This window comes from Xiphophorus hellerii, chromosome 15 (assembly GCF_003331165.1).
Source record: "Xiphophorus hellerii strain 12219 chromosome 15, Xiphophorus_hellerii-4.1, whole genome shotgun sequence".
NCBI lineage: Eukaryota > Metazoa > Chordata > Actinopteri > Cyprinodontiformes > Poeciliidae > Xiphophorus > Xiphophorus hellerii.
Window position 1 is genome coordinate 1,072,304 of NC_045686.1, and position 16,791 is coordinate 1,089,094.

The following is a 16,791-nucleotide window of genomic DNA, read 5'->3' on the forward strand; positions in this document are numbered from 1 at the left end:
CAAAGAGTTTTACTTCCGTTTCCAAGCACTCAACTCTTACATACTTGATATAAAATATAAATAAATGAACAACATATGATGTAATACAATATATTTGCAGCCGATGTTTTTGTCATAAGAAAGAAGCATTGCAGAGAAGCTAGATGACTATGCTAGTGCCTTAAAAGTAAGGAGACTTTTTCATTTGTATTCAATAAAATAAATAAAAGTTGCATTAGAGATGGAATATGTAGTTCCATTTTATTGAATTTAGAAACAAAACGTGATTAAACATTGGTAAGATTTCTTACAAATTAGCGTATTGGGCCTTTAATTTAGCATAGAGCAACCCAGCTTTGCTGTTATTAGCGATAAATAGATTTTGCTCAAATTTTTTTTAGTGTTTACACTGTTCACAACACACAAATGCTCAGGGGAGCAGGAGATGCCTTATTGAGTTAACATAAACAACTAAGCAATAAAAAAAACTTGCTTGTGCCGCCCCTTACAAAATGGCACCCTGGGCAGTGAGCCATAAAAAAGTCAGTCAGTTATTATAATAAATAATAAAAATACAATTTCAAATCTGTTCAAGTGTTTTGTCTTTAATTATCAGTCACATTAGTAGCTCAGAATTGCAGTAAGCTAGAATTTATGTATTTAAAATGAATACAGTATTGCTTCCTAAAGACGCTGTGCTTACTTTAGATATTATTATTATTTATCAGACTGGACTGCAGAGCGCAGATTTAGCCTGTGGGTTTGGAGGATGAAGGTCTTTGAATCTACCTGTGCGCGTGTTGTTTGAATAAACACGTAGCAGGCCGTTCCGTTTCCTCACGCGTGGGGCTTAAAACACGCTGCGGATCTTCTTTTTGCTCCATCAAAGCTCGCTTGTGTTTCTTTTCCTGCATGGTGACTGCGTGTAATTTTCCACACAGAGGCAGAAAGGAAGGCTGGTGTCTTTGGGGTTTAATTTTTCATCAGCCCTGCCCTGCCCTGCCTAGGTGTTGGGGCTTTTCTCTCGGATTGACGCGGGAATCCCTCCGCCATCACTTTCGGTTAATGGTGCGCCGTATTTGGCCCTGAGCTCAGCCGCTGCAACCATCACAACCAATAATCTTTGCTTTACCTCCCGCTCCGGTATCGATAGCTTCTCTCGCCTCGGGCGCACGCTTTGATATGCTAATGCCGAGCGGGGCCCCCGGATTCAGCCGAGATCATATTAATGTTGTTCTTTCTGACTGCGGCTTTGGCGGCATGAATATTCACATAACCTTTTTCAAAAGAAAATCACTCAAGAAATGCGGATCCTACTTAGGAGGAGTCGTCTGTGTTTTTAATCACGCTGCTTTCCCTTTTCCCACTTCTTCAGCCGAACAGCAGATCAAGCTGATCCGCCTGGCGCGCGCCCCCGCTACGTCACCCCGCGCGCGCATGCACAACTGATTCTTCTTCTTCTTTTTTCTTTTCTTTTTGCAGCTATAAACATTGTTGTTCAAATATGAGGAGAATGGCATTTGGCCCTTGTCTCTTTTTCTTTAATTTTCGTGGAAACTCGTAAAAGGCGCTTGATTCCGCGTGTGATCCCGCCCGCCGCTCGCGCCGCAGCCCGAGGCTACTCTCCGTTGCTTAAATACCGTTATCGCCTCTGGGCCCGCGCGCTGCACTGACTGCACTACCGGCAATAGCTCTTTTCGATCGCCCTTGGCAACATAAAATACAAACTACTTTGAATCAAAACATTTTTAGGGGAATTAATATGATGTGAACCGCGCGGCTCTCAGAGACGCGCGCGCGCCCCCTCCTGTCAGAGCGCGTGAGCCTGACGGACAGGTGAGAGAGAGCGCGGGTCCGTGTCACATCGTGCCCGGACACGGAGCCGCGCACGCGCGCGCACGCACGAGCTTCACGAACAGCATCGATTCCTTGAGCCTCCAGTCGTTCCTGTCTGACAGGCTGCGGAACTGGAGGCCGCTGCGAAACGGCGCAGCTGGAGTCCGTTCTGTATGCAAAATGACAATAAAGTCAGTCTAAGTCTAAGTCTAAGTCTAAGTCCAGCCGGCCTTTGTTTCCACACCAGCGAGGTGTTCCAGTTATGGCTGGAATGAAAGGTGCAAAGCTTCTTCTTCTTTATTTCTATAACCGTCTCTAGAGCCAGAAAATGAGGAAAAGCCACAACATTTCTGCTGACTGGGAATAAAAGATTGTCAGTGGAGGAGGAAGAAAAAATATAAACAGCTTGTTTAGTTTAGTTTATGTTCATTTATTTGTCATCCACAAGAACGGTTTAAAAAGATTTGGCCCCCGGCTAATTTCTATCTGTTCTCCCAAGTCAGGTAATCAAAATGCATATAAGACACAAATAAAAACATGATTAATCGTCTTAATTCAAATTTCCCTTTATTTCATTTGGACACCAACAGATCTCAGAATAATTTCAGCCCACTAACAGCATCAGTGCAGCATTTATAATAATAATAATAATAATAAATGATGCCAATTAAAGCTTCAAAAGTATCAAAATTCAGTATCTAATATTTTGAGGATGTTACTTTTAAGACTTTTTCGTTCGTTTTGTCTCGGTGACCCAGTCAGAGTGTGGCGGGTCTGGCTGCTCAGCAGTGTCGGCTCAGATTCACTATCATGCATATTTCTATAGCTAAGCTATAAAAAAACCATAACGTTTATATAAAAGTCAAACATAAAAGCTCATATACATTTATTCAAATTTTCTACGTTGTTTCAATTCTTAAATGATCTTATCTAGTTTTCTATATTTAGCCAATACATTTGATTACTTCATTGATGATCAGCTTTATTGTTGATTGCTTTAATCCAGAGAAAGAGAAATAACTTTGTTTAAGGTTCTAACTTTTTTAATGATGATCTAAAACTTAGGATCAAAACAGAAAATCATTTCAGTTTTACATATATAATTTTACATTTTCTTACATATATAATTTTACATTTTCTTACATATATAATTTTACATTTTCTTACATATATAATTTTACATTTTCTTACATATATAATTTTACATTTTCTTACATATATAATTTTACATTTTCTTACATATATAATTTCACATTTTCTTCCTAAAATTTTCATCTAGAAAATGAGAGGTTATTATTTGAGGCAGGAAGTTTCAGGTGTTGTGGATAATCTGAAGGGTAGAAAAAGAAATGTTTAATTGTATAATTGATGAAATCATCTAAGATCTGGCTGGATTTAGGAAATAACTAAAACATCAACACTTTACTTCTAGAGGCAACTCAAATGTTTTTAAGAAGCAAGGGAAAAAACTTTTAATCAAGACAAAAGTCTAAATAGAGAATATTACAAAAACCATCTTTCAAATATAAAACACACACATTAATCACCATCATGCTTACAAATCGCTTAAATTATGTTTTATTTTAACTACAAAAACGTAGTGACAATATCAAAACAAATTAGTTTTTTTGCTGAATTAACAGCGTACAGTTGAAAACTTAGTGCATCAAAATTCTTAAAAATATAAAAAACAACCCAAATGTTCAAGTCAACATGATTCCAGTCTTTTATTTTTCAAGTTTTGTCCAGTTTTATGTGGTCTTCCTCTCTAAGCCGACATGTTGGATCTGATTGCCTTGCAGTGAAATTAGATTTACAAAACGAGGAGAGCGAGACGTTTTGCTCCTGTTGCAAAATTAAATCATCAAATGTCTGAATTACTTTCACTTTTAAAATAAGCTAAGCTCCTTGGCATCAAAGCAAACTTTCATTCATCACATAATAATAATAATGGTCATAAAAACATAAACAAAGAAAAAAACAGCAAAGAAAAAAGTTTCCATACACCCTGATTTAAACTGTAATTATTAACTAATCTAAGAATAACTTAAAAGCTAACAAGTGATTATTCTTAAAACATACAGTACAATGTTGAATATTTTTTAGTAATATGTGATTGTAGAGAAATGTTCATTTTGTTTCTGAAGAATAATTTCTAAAGTTTGTCTAACTGTAGTAAGGTGGGTGAGTTGGGACAGTAACCAATGAGGACCAGTTTCAAAGTGCTAAATTACCAAATAAAATTTCTTTTAACTCATATTTGATATATGTAAAAAAATTAACAACTGAAGTTGACATGGTTACTTGATTTTGCTATAAAATGTCTGGAAAACACATAATAATGGCCCTTTAATAAACAAAAACACTGATTTTGTAAAGCTTGTGGATCTGCTCCAGCGTGTTGTATCCTAATATTTCATATTAGGATAAATATTTTCCTTAAAAACTGAATTACATTTACCTAAAAGACAAAAAAGTATCCAAAAACGAATCCTTATCTGGTTTCTCAAGCAAAAATAGATTTATTGATGCTTCCACAGTGAGTTGTCATAAAATAAAAACCTTGGTGGTCAAATTACCCCGGAAAGGATCGTCTGATCTTAGCCTGCAGCGCCGTCCTACTCAGCCTAAAAGGCGTCTTTTCGTTTCACTTCATTATTTCCAACATGGCTAATAACAAAGCGACACACCCTGCTGTTAGATCTGATAACGAGGCGGATAAATAATAGAAAATAGCCCACAGTGGCTCAGACAAAAACCTTGCATTTCAGCCACTTAGGCTGTTGGCTCCAGTGAAAGCTTAATAATGAAAACAGTCAATACATATTTTACATCTGTACATAAATCTATTTCAGTAAGGACCGGTAGCGCTGATGCAGGTGTAATAATGCGGCTTCGGTTTTGTTTTTCCCCTCCTGGAAGAAAAGTTCTGAGATCAACTTTAATGCTGAACTGAACCTGGAACATAAATACATGTAAATGATGTTCTATTTCAAATGTCTGTTTGAGGTGTGCCTTCATTTTCTGAGAGGATTTTTCCAGAAATACAGTTTAGAGTGATTGGTCAGAAATGATCTGATAGATAAAAGTTTTGAGAGTTGCTTCACTGCTTTAGAAAATTTTATTTTATTTATTTTCCGATTGAAGTTTTTGGGAAACAATGGATTCAGGCTGGAAAGAGTCGATTTGAAACATGCAGACCTGACTGGATGTTCTGGCTTTAGGGTTAGTGTTGAAAAGCATAAAGTTTTCTTCTCTCTCCTCAACTTTCCACCCATCTGACTCTTTATAAATCATTATAAATGAAACCTGAGCTAGAAACGAGATAAACCATTTTCTCATTGATCCTGTCACATCTGCACACTTCTTCTCTTTGCTCTGCCTTGTGCTGCACAGGATTAAACGAGATTTCACACAGATGAACATGTGAATCATCTCAATAAGAGAACAAATTTACACGTTTCTTTTAAACAAATACATATTTACACTTCAACAAGCCTCTTGCTAAGTATTTTTCTTTATTTTATAGGAATAACATGGCAGCTTCATTATGACCAGAAATGAGTTTTCTGAATGTAAACGGAGCAGAAGGAACATCCAGATTTCTTTTAATAATAAAAATGTCCTTGTGGGCTCCCGTAGCTCTGCAGATCCTTTTAAATACACCAGATATGTTAGGTACATTTTATTCTGTCCCTGGTAAAATAAAGCTGGCTGTGTTTATGAAGTTGTGTTAAAGCTGCAGGGGTTTCTCCACAATACTTTCATAAGTTTCTCCAGATGGCGGAGCAATAATATTCACCAAACAACATGAAAATATTTTCTGCTGCTGTAATTATTTAGGGCTGGTTAGTGGGTGGAGCTGGAGGTGAGTAACAGGAACTCGCAAAGTAATGCATAAATATGTCTTAAATTGATAAAACAAAGTATTAATCATATATTCATAAAAAAAATAAGTTGCACATGAGTTTAACAGATGTATTGGCCTTAATTCTGCTTTTGAATTACATATTTCAGCGTTATGGACAAAATTCAAACATCTCAGCAATAAAAACTATCAGTTAAGTTAACATGTTTGAGTCTTCACTAGATAAACGTTGAAATGCCAAAGACTTTAATCTGTTAGTATTAGGGCCAGACTACAAAAAATTTAGTATGAGAATAAAATCTAAATAATACAAGATTAAAATCATATAAGACAAAAGTCAAAACATTAAAAGAATAAAGTCAAAATATTGCGAGAATAAAGTCATATTATGGGAAATAAAGGAATATATTACAAGAATAAAGTTGAAATAATGAAAATAAAATCATAATATTACAAGAATAATGTTAAAATATTAAGAGAATAAAGTTGTAATAATACGAGAATAAAGTCAGAACTTATGACATTCTCACAAGTTTATATATTTTTAAGTTCTTATCACTGCTCTGACACTCCCTGGTAATCCTGCACTAATTTTAATTTTTTATAACTTTTAATTTTTTCTTATGTCCTGCTGGAACATCAGCTGATTCTTTCAGTCTCTCTAAATGCACAAACGTTGCCGTTTTTGCCCCTCTGACCTCTGACCTCGGTGTGTTTGCAGGGGGGACGTGCGTGGTGAATCCCACAGACCTGTTCTGCTCCGTACCGGGTCGCCTCTCGCTGCTCAGCTCCACCTCCAAGTACAAAGTCACCATCGCCGAGGTGAAAAGACGACTTTCACCGCCAGAGTGCCTCAACGCCTCCCTGCTGGGCGGCATCCTGCGCAGGTCAGTGCAAAACCCCGCTGTGAAGGTTTGTGTTAGCAAAACCTCTGAAAAAACAGAGCCTAAATGGTCAAAATATCTTAATTTAACTGTCTTAATCCTCCCACAACGCGCAGAAGTGGACAAGTGAGGACATTTTTTTGGTAGAGAGGAATTTTTGGGTAGCAGAAGCTCTCGTTTCTCAGGCCTAAATCTGGCTGCTGAGCTTCGGAGAGTCTTTGTAGCCCTCAGATAAAACAGAGGATATATTTCTGCGCCCACAAGAAGGCCGGGCTGCACGCGCCGCCATGCCCAGGGAGCCAGAGGGAGGCGAGACCAGGCCAAAGCACGCCAGGATCAGAGGCAGCAGAGGAAAGCAGGAGTTGCCAGCGCTGTATTATTGATGAGCTGGAGAGAAAAGGAGAAGAGAGGAGGGAGAGAATATGGCTACCAGACGAGGCATCAACAAAGGCAGAGGGAAAAAACACGAGCACAAATGGAGAGGCTCGTCTTTATCTGGATTAATATTGATTATGCTCCAATATTGATGCTACATGTTAGCTGTAGAGGTTAGTGCAGGAACTCCTCCAATCTAACAGCGTCATAATTCGCTAGTTTAAGGTGTTATTAATGCCAAAAAGCTCTTTTTCACACCAACCCTGCAACTAACCACTAATAATCTATCGATTATTCTGACGATTAATCAGTTAATTGGATAGAAAAATGGCACGTTCTGCGGATTTTCTTTTATTTTTTTATACAGCTCTGAAAAAATTAAGAGACCTCTTCAGATGATCAGTTTTATAGGCAAAAAAAAAGAAATCTAGAATAAATATACAAATATATATGAGATACCATAAAAAACAAACTAAATTTGGATAATTTGTACTAAAAGAAATCTGTATTTTTCTGTCTAAATATAGATTTATGCAGCTCTAGAAAAAGTTGAGAGATCACTTAAAATGCTCAGTTTCTCTGATTTTACTTTTTATAGGTTTATGTTTGAGTAAAATGAACATTGTTCTTTTGTTCTTTTGTTCAAAGTCTCTCAAACTCAAAGTTTGAGAGACTTTGAGTTTGAGTCTCTCAAACTCAAAGCAAAAATGTAGTTATTAGCAGAAAATAAGAAATGGTCAAAAATAAGGTAAAAGATGCAGCAGTGCTTTCAGATCTTAAATAATGCGAAGAAAACAAGTTCATATTAATTTAAACATATTTAAACTAATGTTTTAACTCAGGAAGAGTTCAGGAATCGATGTTTGGTGGAAAAACCAGCAGGTTTTAATGGGGTTCAGTGAAGTGGGCTCTTAGTTTTTTTACAGAGCTGTATGCTAGAAATACGTTAAAAGATGAAGAAAAAACAAAAATATTTAATAAGATAAAATGTATTTAGCCTACACCTGATTATTTGTGGCAAAGTTTGCATTTGCAGCTCATAAACACTGAAAGTTCAGCCCTTTCTGCTTGACTTATCAATAAAATGTAGCGACAATCTGTTGATTTATTTTGAATTAACCGAATAATAAACGGGCAACAAAAGGTGCTCAATAAGAGATTTTTATTTTATTTAGTTTTAGCTTTATTTGAGAAGTTTTGCATGGAACGCACTGCAAAAACACAAAATCTTACCAAGTAATTTTGCTCTAGTTTCTAGTGCAGATATCTTAGTAAACTTGAAATAAGACAAATTAACTTAAAAGTAACTTTTTAGCAGGATATAGGAGTGTGTTTTAAGTAAATAAACCCTTATATTGATTAAAAAGCTCTACTTCTATTGGCAGATTATTTAACTTATATTAAGACATATATGATATTATAAGTTAAATTATCTGCCAGTGGAACTAGAACTTTTTCATCAATACTAAGGAATTATTTACTTAAAACACGCTCATATTTCTTGCTTAAAAAGTGACTTTTAAGTTAATTTGTCTTATTTCAAGTGTAACACGATATTTGCATTGGAAACTAGAGCAAAAATACCTGGTAAGATTTACAGACAAGAGTTTTTTTTATATTTATATATTAATGCAAAATGTACAGTATGTATATTTTGTCCAGTTTTGGTTTAATTACTGCTCTGATTATGTTGTTCCTTCAGTAAATGGCCTTTTTTTTCTGAGTCTATCCACTAACACAGTTAATGCTTAATTGATTACTGAATTAGGTGATGATTATTTCAATAATCGATTAATCAGATGAATCGTTTCAGCCCTATTTCTCAAAGAATAAGCGGTTAAATCTCAAAATTTGTTTCAAAGAATCTCGGTTCAGTGTAGAATTCACCATTTGAGGTCTAAATAGTCTGAATATTTAAGATTTTGAATAAATAGCTCTGAAAAAAATTATTAAAAAGTTACTTATAAATCCTTTAATTTTGAAGCGAAATTGTACAAAGTAAATCAGAAAATCGTCAGAAGTTATAATACTTAAGAGTGCAGGTCAGAAAGCTTTTTTGAATAAAAACTGATTATCTATTGATGTATTTGATATTTTACGGCCCCCCTTAGGCCATGCCGCCCTCTGCAGAGAGCCACTTTGGTGTCATCAAAAAATGTCACTAAATGTAAAGTTTCTTTACTCTTTGACTTTCAAATTCCTAAATACATTTTAAAAACGATATGCGAGGAAAATGTGTTGAAGAAAAAACACAAATTGCTACAATTTTCACACTAAAAATTAATAATTGTTGCCTTCACTACAACGTAGCTTACAAAACGCAAAGCAAAACCTCGTTTTATGCAGTAAATGTTTTCATCTTCACTTTGCCTTTGTCAAGTTAAATCACTTCTATCACTGAAGTTCTTTAAAAGATTACCCAAAATATTGTCTCCTTCTGCATTAAAACGTATGACTTTGTTTTGGCAGAGCAAAGTCCAAGAACGGCGGTCGGTGTCTTCGTGAGAAACTCGATCGTTTAGGCCTCAACCTGCCGGCAGGACGGAGGAAAGCTGCCAACGTCACGCTGCTCACCTCCCTGGTGGAAGGCGCGTCACGTTTTTAATATTTAATCCGCTCTAGTCCTCGCCTCCCTGCTTATTCCTCGTGTTTTTATGCGCTGCAGGTGAGGCGCTCCACCTGGCGAGGGACTTCGGCTACACCTGTGAGACCGAGTTTCCCAGCAAGGCGGTGGGAGAACATTTGGCGAGGCAGCACAGCGAGCCGAAAGAGACCAACGCACGCAAGAAAATGGTTCTGGCAACAAAGTGAGGAGGAGACAAAAACACATTGCAAACAAAAACAAAATATTACCAATATTTTAGTACAGTTGAAACAAGACAAAACTAATTTACCAGTAACTAACTATCTCCAAGATAAGAGCTTGTTTTAAGTCAATAATATTGATTTGTTTCACTTATAACAGTGAAAATCTGCCAGTGAAACTTCAATATTAAGGAGTTACTCACTTAAAACAAGCTCCTGTATCTGGATGAAAAGTTACTTGTAAGTTAGTTTGTTCTCATTTAAAGTGTACTAAGATATTTGCTTTAGGAATTGGAGCAGAAATACTTGGTAACATTTTGTGTTTTTGCAGTGCACATATAAAATATAATCATAAATAATCTTATCTCGTGTATTTCTGGATTTGCAATGTCTGATGCATCTTTGATAAGTTTTCTTTGTGCTTAAAACCTAAAAAAAAGTTTGTTTTAGTAATCAACTCGCACATTTATTATATATCATATATCATTTATCATGATAAATTTCTCAATAATTTTGATTTATCGCCATCACGCTAAATTCCAGTTAATGATATTTAAAGACCTGCAAACTGTCAGGATTGTTAGTTTTATTATTTTCTGCTCTGTTAAATGCAGTTATGACCTGGAGTTTGATTACACTTCTTTATGTGACTGGTATTTGTGTGGATATAAGAGTTAAATATTTTTTAGCGTCACTTTTATCATTGTCACGCGCAAAACATTATGATAAAACTTTAAATCCATATCGCCCACTCTGTTTAAGAGGATTATTTTGCTTGAAAATGCAAACTTCTTTGTCTTTGAGGTGAATTTTAAAACCTGGCCACATCCTTCTCTACTTTAGCAGAGTTTTTATTGTATTTATTTTTTCCGACATGATTTAAAGTGATAAAGATGGATGGATTTGTGGGAAGGAGAATAATGAAGTGTGGATTTGTGCTGGTTGTTGGAGACAGATGGTAAACCCTTTCCCTCTCCCTCCCTCCTTCTGTCTGTCAGGCAAATCTGTAAGGAGTTCCAGGACCTGCTGAGCCAGGACCGCTCTCCTCTGGGCTCCTCCCGGCCGACCCCCATCCTGGACCTGGACATCCAGAGACACCTCACACACTTCAGGTAGCATTTACACAAATGAATAAATCAGGAAATCTTTGAGAGAGCCGTTCTATTTGTGTTATTCTTGATTTTAAAAACTACAACGAGAAGCTCTGCGCGTTGCGCCAGTGACCTCTTTGCTGCTTTCCAAACGACGCAGCTGTGCAACTGGAGGTTTGGCACAAACAGCGAGAGGAGAGGAGCCTCATTACGGGAAATGTCATATTTGAGAAAAGTTACCAAACAGATAGAGAAGGTTGAGATATTCACTGATGCAAAGAGGAAAACTAAAGAACACAATGCTAGACTTCAGCGGTGTCAAACTCATTTTTGTTTTGGGCAAAATCAAGATCATGAATGCTCTTAAAGGGCCGGCTAGGCCAGAATGTATTGATAAAACCTGTTCACACACTGTTAAAATATCAATGAATCCTTAAAATTAAATATTATTATGGAACATCTTTTCAGTCAATCCAGGATTTTGTGATTCTTTTTGTGATTTTTTCAATAAAAATCAAAGTGTTTTTGGTTCTAATTTGGAAATACTTGAGCTTATTTATGACGGTAAATATGACTTTTTATTCCTCGCTGTACAGATCATGGACTATAATCTGAAGCAGCTGTTTTCAGGACAGCTGCCAGAAAGTTTCTGGGACTTTTTGAGAAAAATACGCGATAAACTCCTAATTTAGTTTTAGTGCAAAAAAGTGCAGAGATTGCTGATTTTGCGTGAATTTCCATGATAATTCCCAAGAAACTGGAGGGACTGATTGATATAATTTGGCAGTAAACAGATAAAAACTGCATTGATTTGATTGATAACATGATATTTAAGCACATTTAGTGTTTAGTCTAAAGTCTCGAGGGCCACATAAAACGCTGTGGCGGGCCGGATTTGGCCCTCGGGCATCAAGTTTGACACGTGCTTGAAGTGGTTAATATAAGAGATGAGTATTTTGTTTTTGTGACTCTTCTGACTCTGCAGTGACTTTTATTCAGCATTGTTTGAAATTTAATAGGAACACAAATTAGATGGGATTTTAACCTAATTTGTCCAAGACATCGTCTTGTCTGAATGGATTTAATTTTGCTGCCTGATCATTTCTGGGATATTTCTGCAAGTGAAGGCGGTAAAAGAACAAATGAATGAATGGGACCCATCATGCAAAATGTACTTTTTGCACGTTTGGGTCTGTACAGCCAAAGTGCTTCAAAAACCACCCAGCAGTTTTTTGGTGTCTGGAAAATGAGCAGATTCAAAAACCTCCTGATTATCGAGTCACACTGCAGTTGCCTAGCAACCCAATCTGACCTCCAGCATGTTTGGTCAGCTGGTCTTACAGTTGTACAATGGCTCCTGGAGAAGACAAGTGTTTTGTTGTTGACTTCCATCCAGAAACACTTCCTGCAGTCCTGCTGATTGTGCAGAAGCCTCCACCTTTGCTTTTCAAAGATGTACAGCTGTGTAATTGCGCATCTGTTTGCAGCCAGTGTAAACGTTGACTTTGGGGGCGTGGCCAGCAGCAGCTTATTTGGATTTAAAGTGACAAGACGCCCTAAAACACTGAAAGAAAGTAGAACTGAGCAGATTAAAATCTCATCATCTAAGAATGATTTTGTGCAAAAATGTAAAAACATGTTTTGTATGTCACATAGTCCTCACTTGTTCTGATGACTTAGTGAAGAAATGTCGCATTTCTGAGCTAAATATTTTAGCCACCTGACGAAAAAGTGCAAAGCGATAATAGGGAAGGAAGGAATAGAGATGGTAGGATTCGGAAATTAAATCAAGTATTATAAATCAAGTATTATTAAATGTGCTGTGGTGACAATCAAAGCTTTGTGTCTAAGAAGAAGCCAGTATAAGAAAATCGGCTAATTTCCCATGAGACGTTCTTTTTGTGCTTAAGAATACCTAGAACTGTTCAAATGGAAGAAGCCAGTAAATCCTCCCCCATGACCTGCTGAAGAGCTGAAGCCTAATTTAGACATTCAGTGGACATTAAAACCCTGAAGAAGAAGAAGCTTTCGCTGCAGTTTTGAAAGAATGGGCAGTGATTTCACCGCCAGAGTCCTAAAGAATCCCAAACTCTCCTCTGATTTGTCTGGAATCGGTTGATTTTACGTTTCTCCGTCTCCTCCCCTCAGCCTGATCACCCACGGCTTCGGCACGCCGGCGGTCTGCGCGGCGCTCAGCACCTTCCAGACGGTCCTCAGCGAGATGCTCAACTACCTGGACAAAAACTCGAGCGGCAAAACGAGCGGGCCAAACGAGCAGCAGATCAACAGCAGCTCGGAAAAGACGCAGCTCCGGAAAACAGCCGAATCCCAGAACAAAGACGGGAAGTCAGAAAAGACTGAGTAGCATCTCTTACCCCCCAACACTCACACACCTGGTTGCCGTGCCTTGGAGCGCTGAATCTTAGGAGCGTATCTGTGTATGCGTGTGTGTGTGTGTGTGGGGGTGTGTGTGTGTGTGTGTGACTCCCACACATTTTGAATAACTTCTTAAGGAAATATTTATCCCTATTTATTTATCTTATGTGGAAGTCTAACACTAATTTAAGTTTCCCGAATATAGAAAGTGAGACTACACTAAATACAAAATATTACAAAGTATTTTTGGTCTAGTTTCTGGTGTAAACAACTAAATACATTTGAAATGAGACAAAACTAACTTTAAAAGTAACTTTTCAGCTCTTACAAATTATAGAAAATGTATTGCGTGAAACTAATCTTCGATTCAAAACGAGCTCCTACATCTTATTGAAAACTTACTTATTTTGTTTTATTTCAAGTGCACTAAAATATTTGCACTAGGGACTCGACCAAATATACTTGGTAATATTTTGTGTTTTTACAGTGAACATTTAGTTCTTTATTTATTTATTCTGAAAAAGTTGTACTTTTCCAGGTCAGGGTGTGAAGCTCTACAAATCAGTGCATTTGTTCTGCAAAATGGCAAAACCTTAAAATGTTTTCCTGCTCTGATAATTGACCTGTTCAGATTGTTTGAGGAGTAATTGGTTTAAAATCAATTGCAAATTTGGACATTTTGTTTCTCTGCATTATTAGCAGGTTAGATCTGAATGCAGAACTCTCATGACCTGAAGAGCTCTTCAACCTCAATCAGGATTTTTATGTTGGAATCGCCTTGCAAAGGTTTTCATGCCGCTTGACCTTTTTCACTTTTTTGTCTTGTTGCAGCCACAAGCAGAAATGTTTCATTTGGATTTCATGTGAAAGACCAACACAAAGTTAAGCATAGTGCAAAAAAAAAAAGAAAGCACACATATATATTTTAGTTTTTTATGTTTTATATATGTTCAACAGATTCCCCCAAATTAAAATATAGTATAATCAACCACCTTCAGACTTCACCTAAATAGCAAGTTATTAAATTGTAGCCCAGCGGTGTCAAACGCATTTTTGTTTTGGGCCAAATCAAGATCATGAATGCTCTTAAAAACCTGTTCACAAACTGTTAAAATATCAATGAATCCTTAAAATTCAATAATATTGGACATCTTTTCAGACCCTCCAGGATTTTGTGATTCTTTTTGTAATATTTTTCAATAAAAATCAAAGTGTTTGTGGTTCTAATCTGGAAATATTTGCGATATTTGAACTTCTTTATGACAGTAAATGCAACTTTTTATTACTCGCTGTATAGATCATGGACTATAAACAGACATCAGTTAAAACTCAGGCAGCTGTTTAGTACAAGAAAGAAAGTTTTGACACTTTTTGAGAAAAATCGGACAACAAACTCCCAATTATGTTTTAGCACAAAGAAATGTGGGGATTTGTTGATTTTGTGTGAATTTCCATAATAATTCTCAAGAACCTGAAGGGACTGATTGATATAATTTGGCAGTAAACCGGTAAAAACTGCATGAATTTGATTGATAACATATTATTTAATCACACTTAGTGTTTAGTCTAGAATCTAGAGGGCCACATAAAAAGCTACAGCGGGCCGGATTTGGCCCACGGGCCTCGAGTTTGACGTGTTCTAAGACAATGCAGTGAAAGTCTTTTCAGATAATTATGAGAAAATGGAAAGAGTGTGTCATGACTGCAAAGGTCGTCCATCTAAGAAAATATAACAGTCAAAAGGGCAAAGCAAATATGGAAAAAATTAATTTTCTTGATAATCTGCATAAGATTGTGTTGCGTCTCATTGTGAACACCAGTGCAAAACATGGTGGTGGCAGTGTTATGCTGTGGGAATGCATTTCTTTAGCAAAACAGGAAGCTGCTCAGAGTTGATGGCAAGTACAGTAAATAAAAACCAGTCAGAGGCTGAAAACGCTAAAACTTTAACTTTAAATTCATTGAGCTAAATTTGCAAAGCTGGTAGAAACTCACCACGAAAGACTCGCTGCTGCACTGCAAAAACAAAAAATCTAGTTTAGTTTCTAGTGCAAATGTCTTAATACACTTCAAATAAAGCAAAACTAAGTTACAGGTAATGTCAGTGAGATGAAGGAGTTTGTTTTAAGTCAATAATTCCTTAATTTTGATGAAAAATGAGTATTACAAATAATCTGCCAGTGGAGCAAAAACATTTTTCCTACATCAGAAGGAAAAATGTTTTTAACTTTATGTTAAAAACATAAAGTAAACAGAGGGAAAAAATTTCCTTCTGATGTAGGAAAAACCCTAGGATTGTATTAAATAATCTGCTCCACTTGCAGATTTTATTTTATTTTTTCATCAATATTAGCGAGTTATTGGCTTAAAACAAGCTCTTATTTTTGCTAAAAATTTCAGTTTTGTCTTATTTCAAGTGTACAAAAATATTTGCACTAGAAACTAAACCAAAAATACTTGGTAAGTTTTATGTTTTGACCTATAGGTTGAATATTTTTCGTCTGTGAAACATTTTATTTTTCTTCCGCCTCATAAATTTGTGCTTTGTTGCGTTGATCCAAGTTTGTGGTTGTAATTTAAGCAAACGTGAAAATGTTGGCGGTATAAACACTTTTGCACGACGTTCTCAACTCAGCAGGCTGCGCTGGGGTGTGTGTGAGTGTGGTTTTCTGCATGAATGTGTGTGTGTATGAGAGGAAGAGAGGGAGTTAGCTGAAGCAAGAGAGAAGGGTCCAACTCAGCCATTTTGTAAAAGAGTGACTTTGCTTTGTGCATGTCTGTCTTTGTACACGATCCAGATTGCAAGTTTAGCCGACACGAGCTCTACGACTCGCTCATGAACATTTGTACAGATATATATAAATATTTAAATAACTTTTCTTGTAGGCTTTCGACTATATAAATGTTAAATCCCTACCTTCTAAAATGCTGGTGTTCAATAAAGACAGTTGTGTTCTACAGTTTGTTTGTTTTGTTATTTTTGTCTGATTCTGTCACGCAAAATTTACACGCTTCATATATAAACACGTGTGTGCAAACGTCAGGAAGCAACAGAGTGAGTGGAGACAAAAAACACACAGATCAAAGCCAGAGAGTGTGAGAAACCCAAACGAGTTCACAGTGTCAAAATTATGAAAAGCCAGAGTTCTCGTCTAGTGTTGCGACAGAAAGCTCTACCTACAGGAAACTTCAAACGCCGGTGTGTTTTCCTTCGGTTTGAGCGACTTCTGTCAAGTTCCCTGTTTATTCTGATTCTCCAAAAATCTAATGATAAAACAGAAGGAAGAGCAGCTGCCTGCTGGCGTCTCCATCCGGGCTGCGCCGCTTCTGTTTGCTCGTTAATATTCCAGTCATTTAGAAAGGAGGTCACGTTCGCTGCACAATGCAAACAGAAAAACACACACACACAGTCAGAGAGGATGCATTTACACTGATGTCTGCACCGATTTGTCACCCAGAATCGGTGCAAATGGAGCCTCGGGTGGAGAAGTAGTGAAGGTAAAGGAAGGAAGTGACTCAGGTGGAGGAAACCAGTGTGTTCCCAGTTTCACTGGTTGAATAAAAACGGCAGAGTTCT

At 36.8% G+C, this 16,791-nt stretch overlaps 1 protein-coding gene across 2 annotated transcripts in view; it reads left to right on the forward strand.

Moving 5' to 3' along the window:
• tfap2d (transcription factor AP-2 delta (activating enhancer binding protein 2 delta)) overlaps positions 1-16,177 on the forward strand; it is a 22,664-nt gene extending 6,487 nt beyond the window's left edge. For both annotated transcript variants that reach the window (XM_032586254.1, XM_032586253.1), the window contains 5 exons: positions 6,405-6,570; positions 9,412-9,530; positions 9,608-9,749; positions 10,746-10,859; positions 12,987-16,177. In XM_032586254.1, coding sequence (XP_032442145.1) covers positions 6,405-6,570; positions 9,412-9,530; positions 9,608-9,749; positions 10,746-10,859; positions 12,987-13,203 — 758 coding nt within the window. In that variant the 3' untranslated portion in view covers positions 13,204-16,177. The remainder of the gene's footprint in view (positions 1-6,404; positions 6,571-9,411; positions 9,531-9,607; positions 9,750-10,745; positions 10,860-12,986) is intronic.
• Positions 16,178-16,791: the final 614 nt, after the last annotated feature.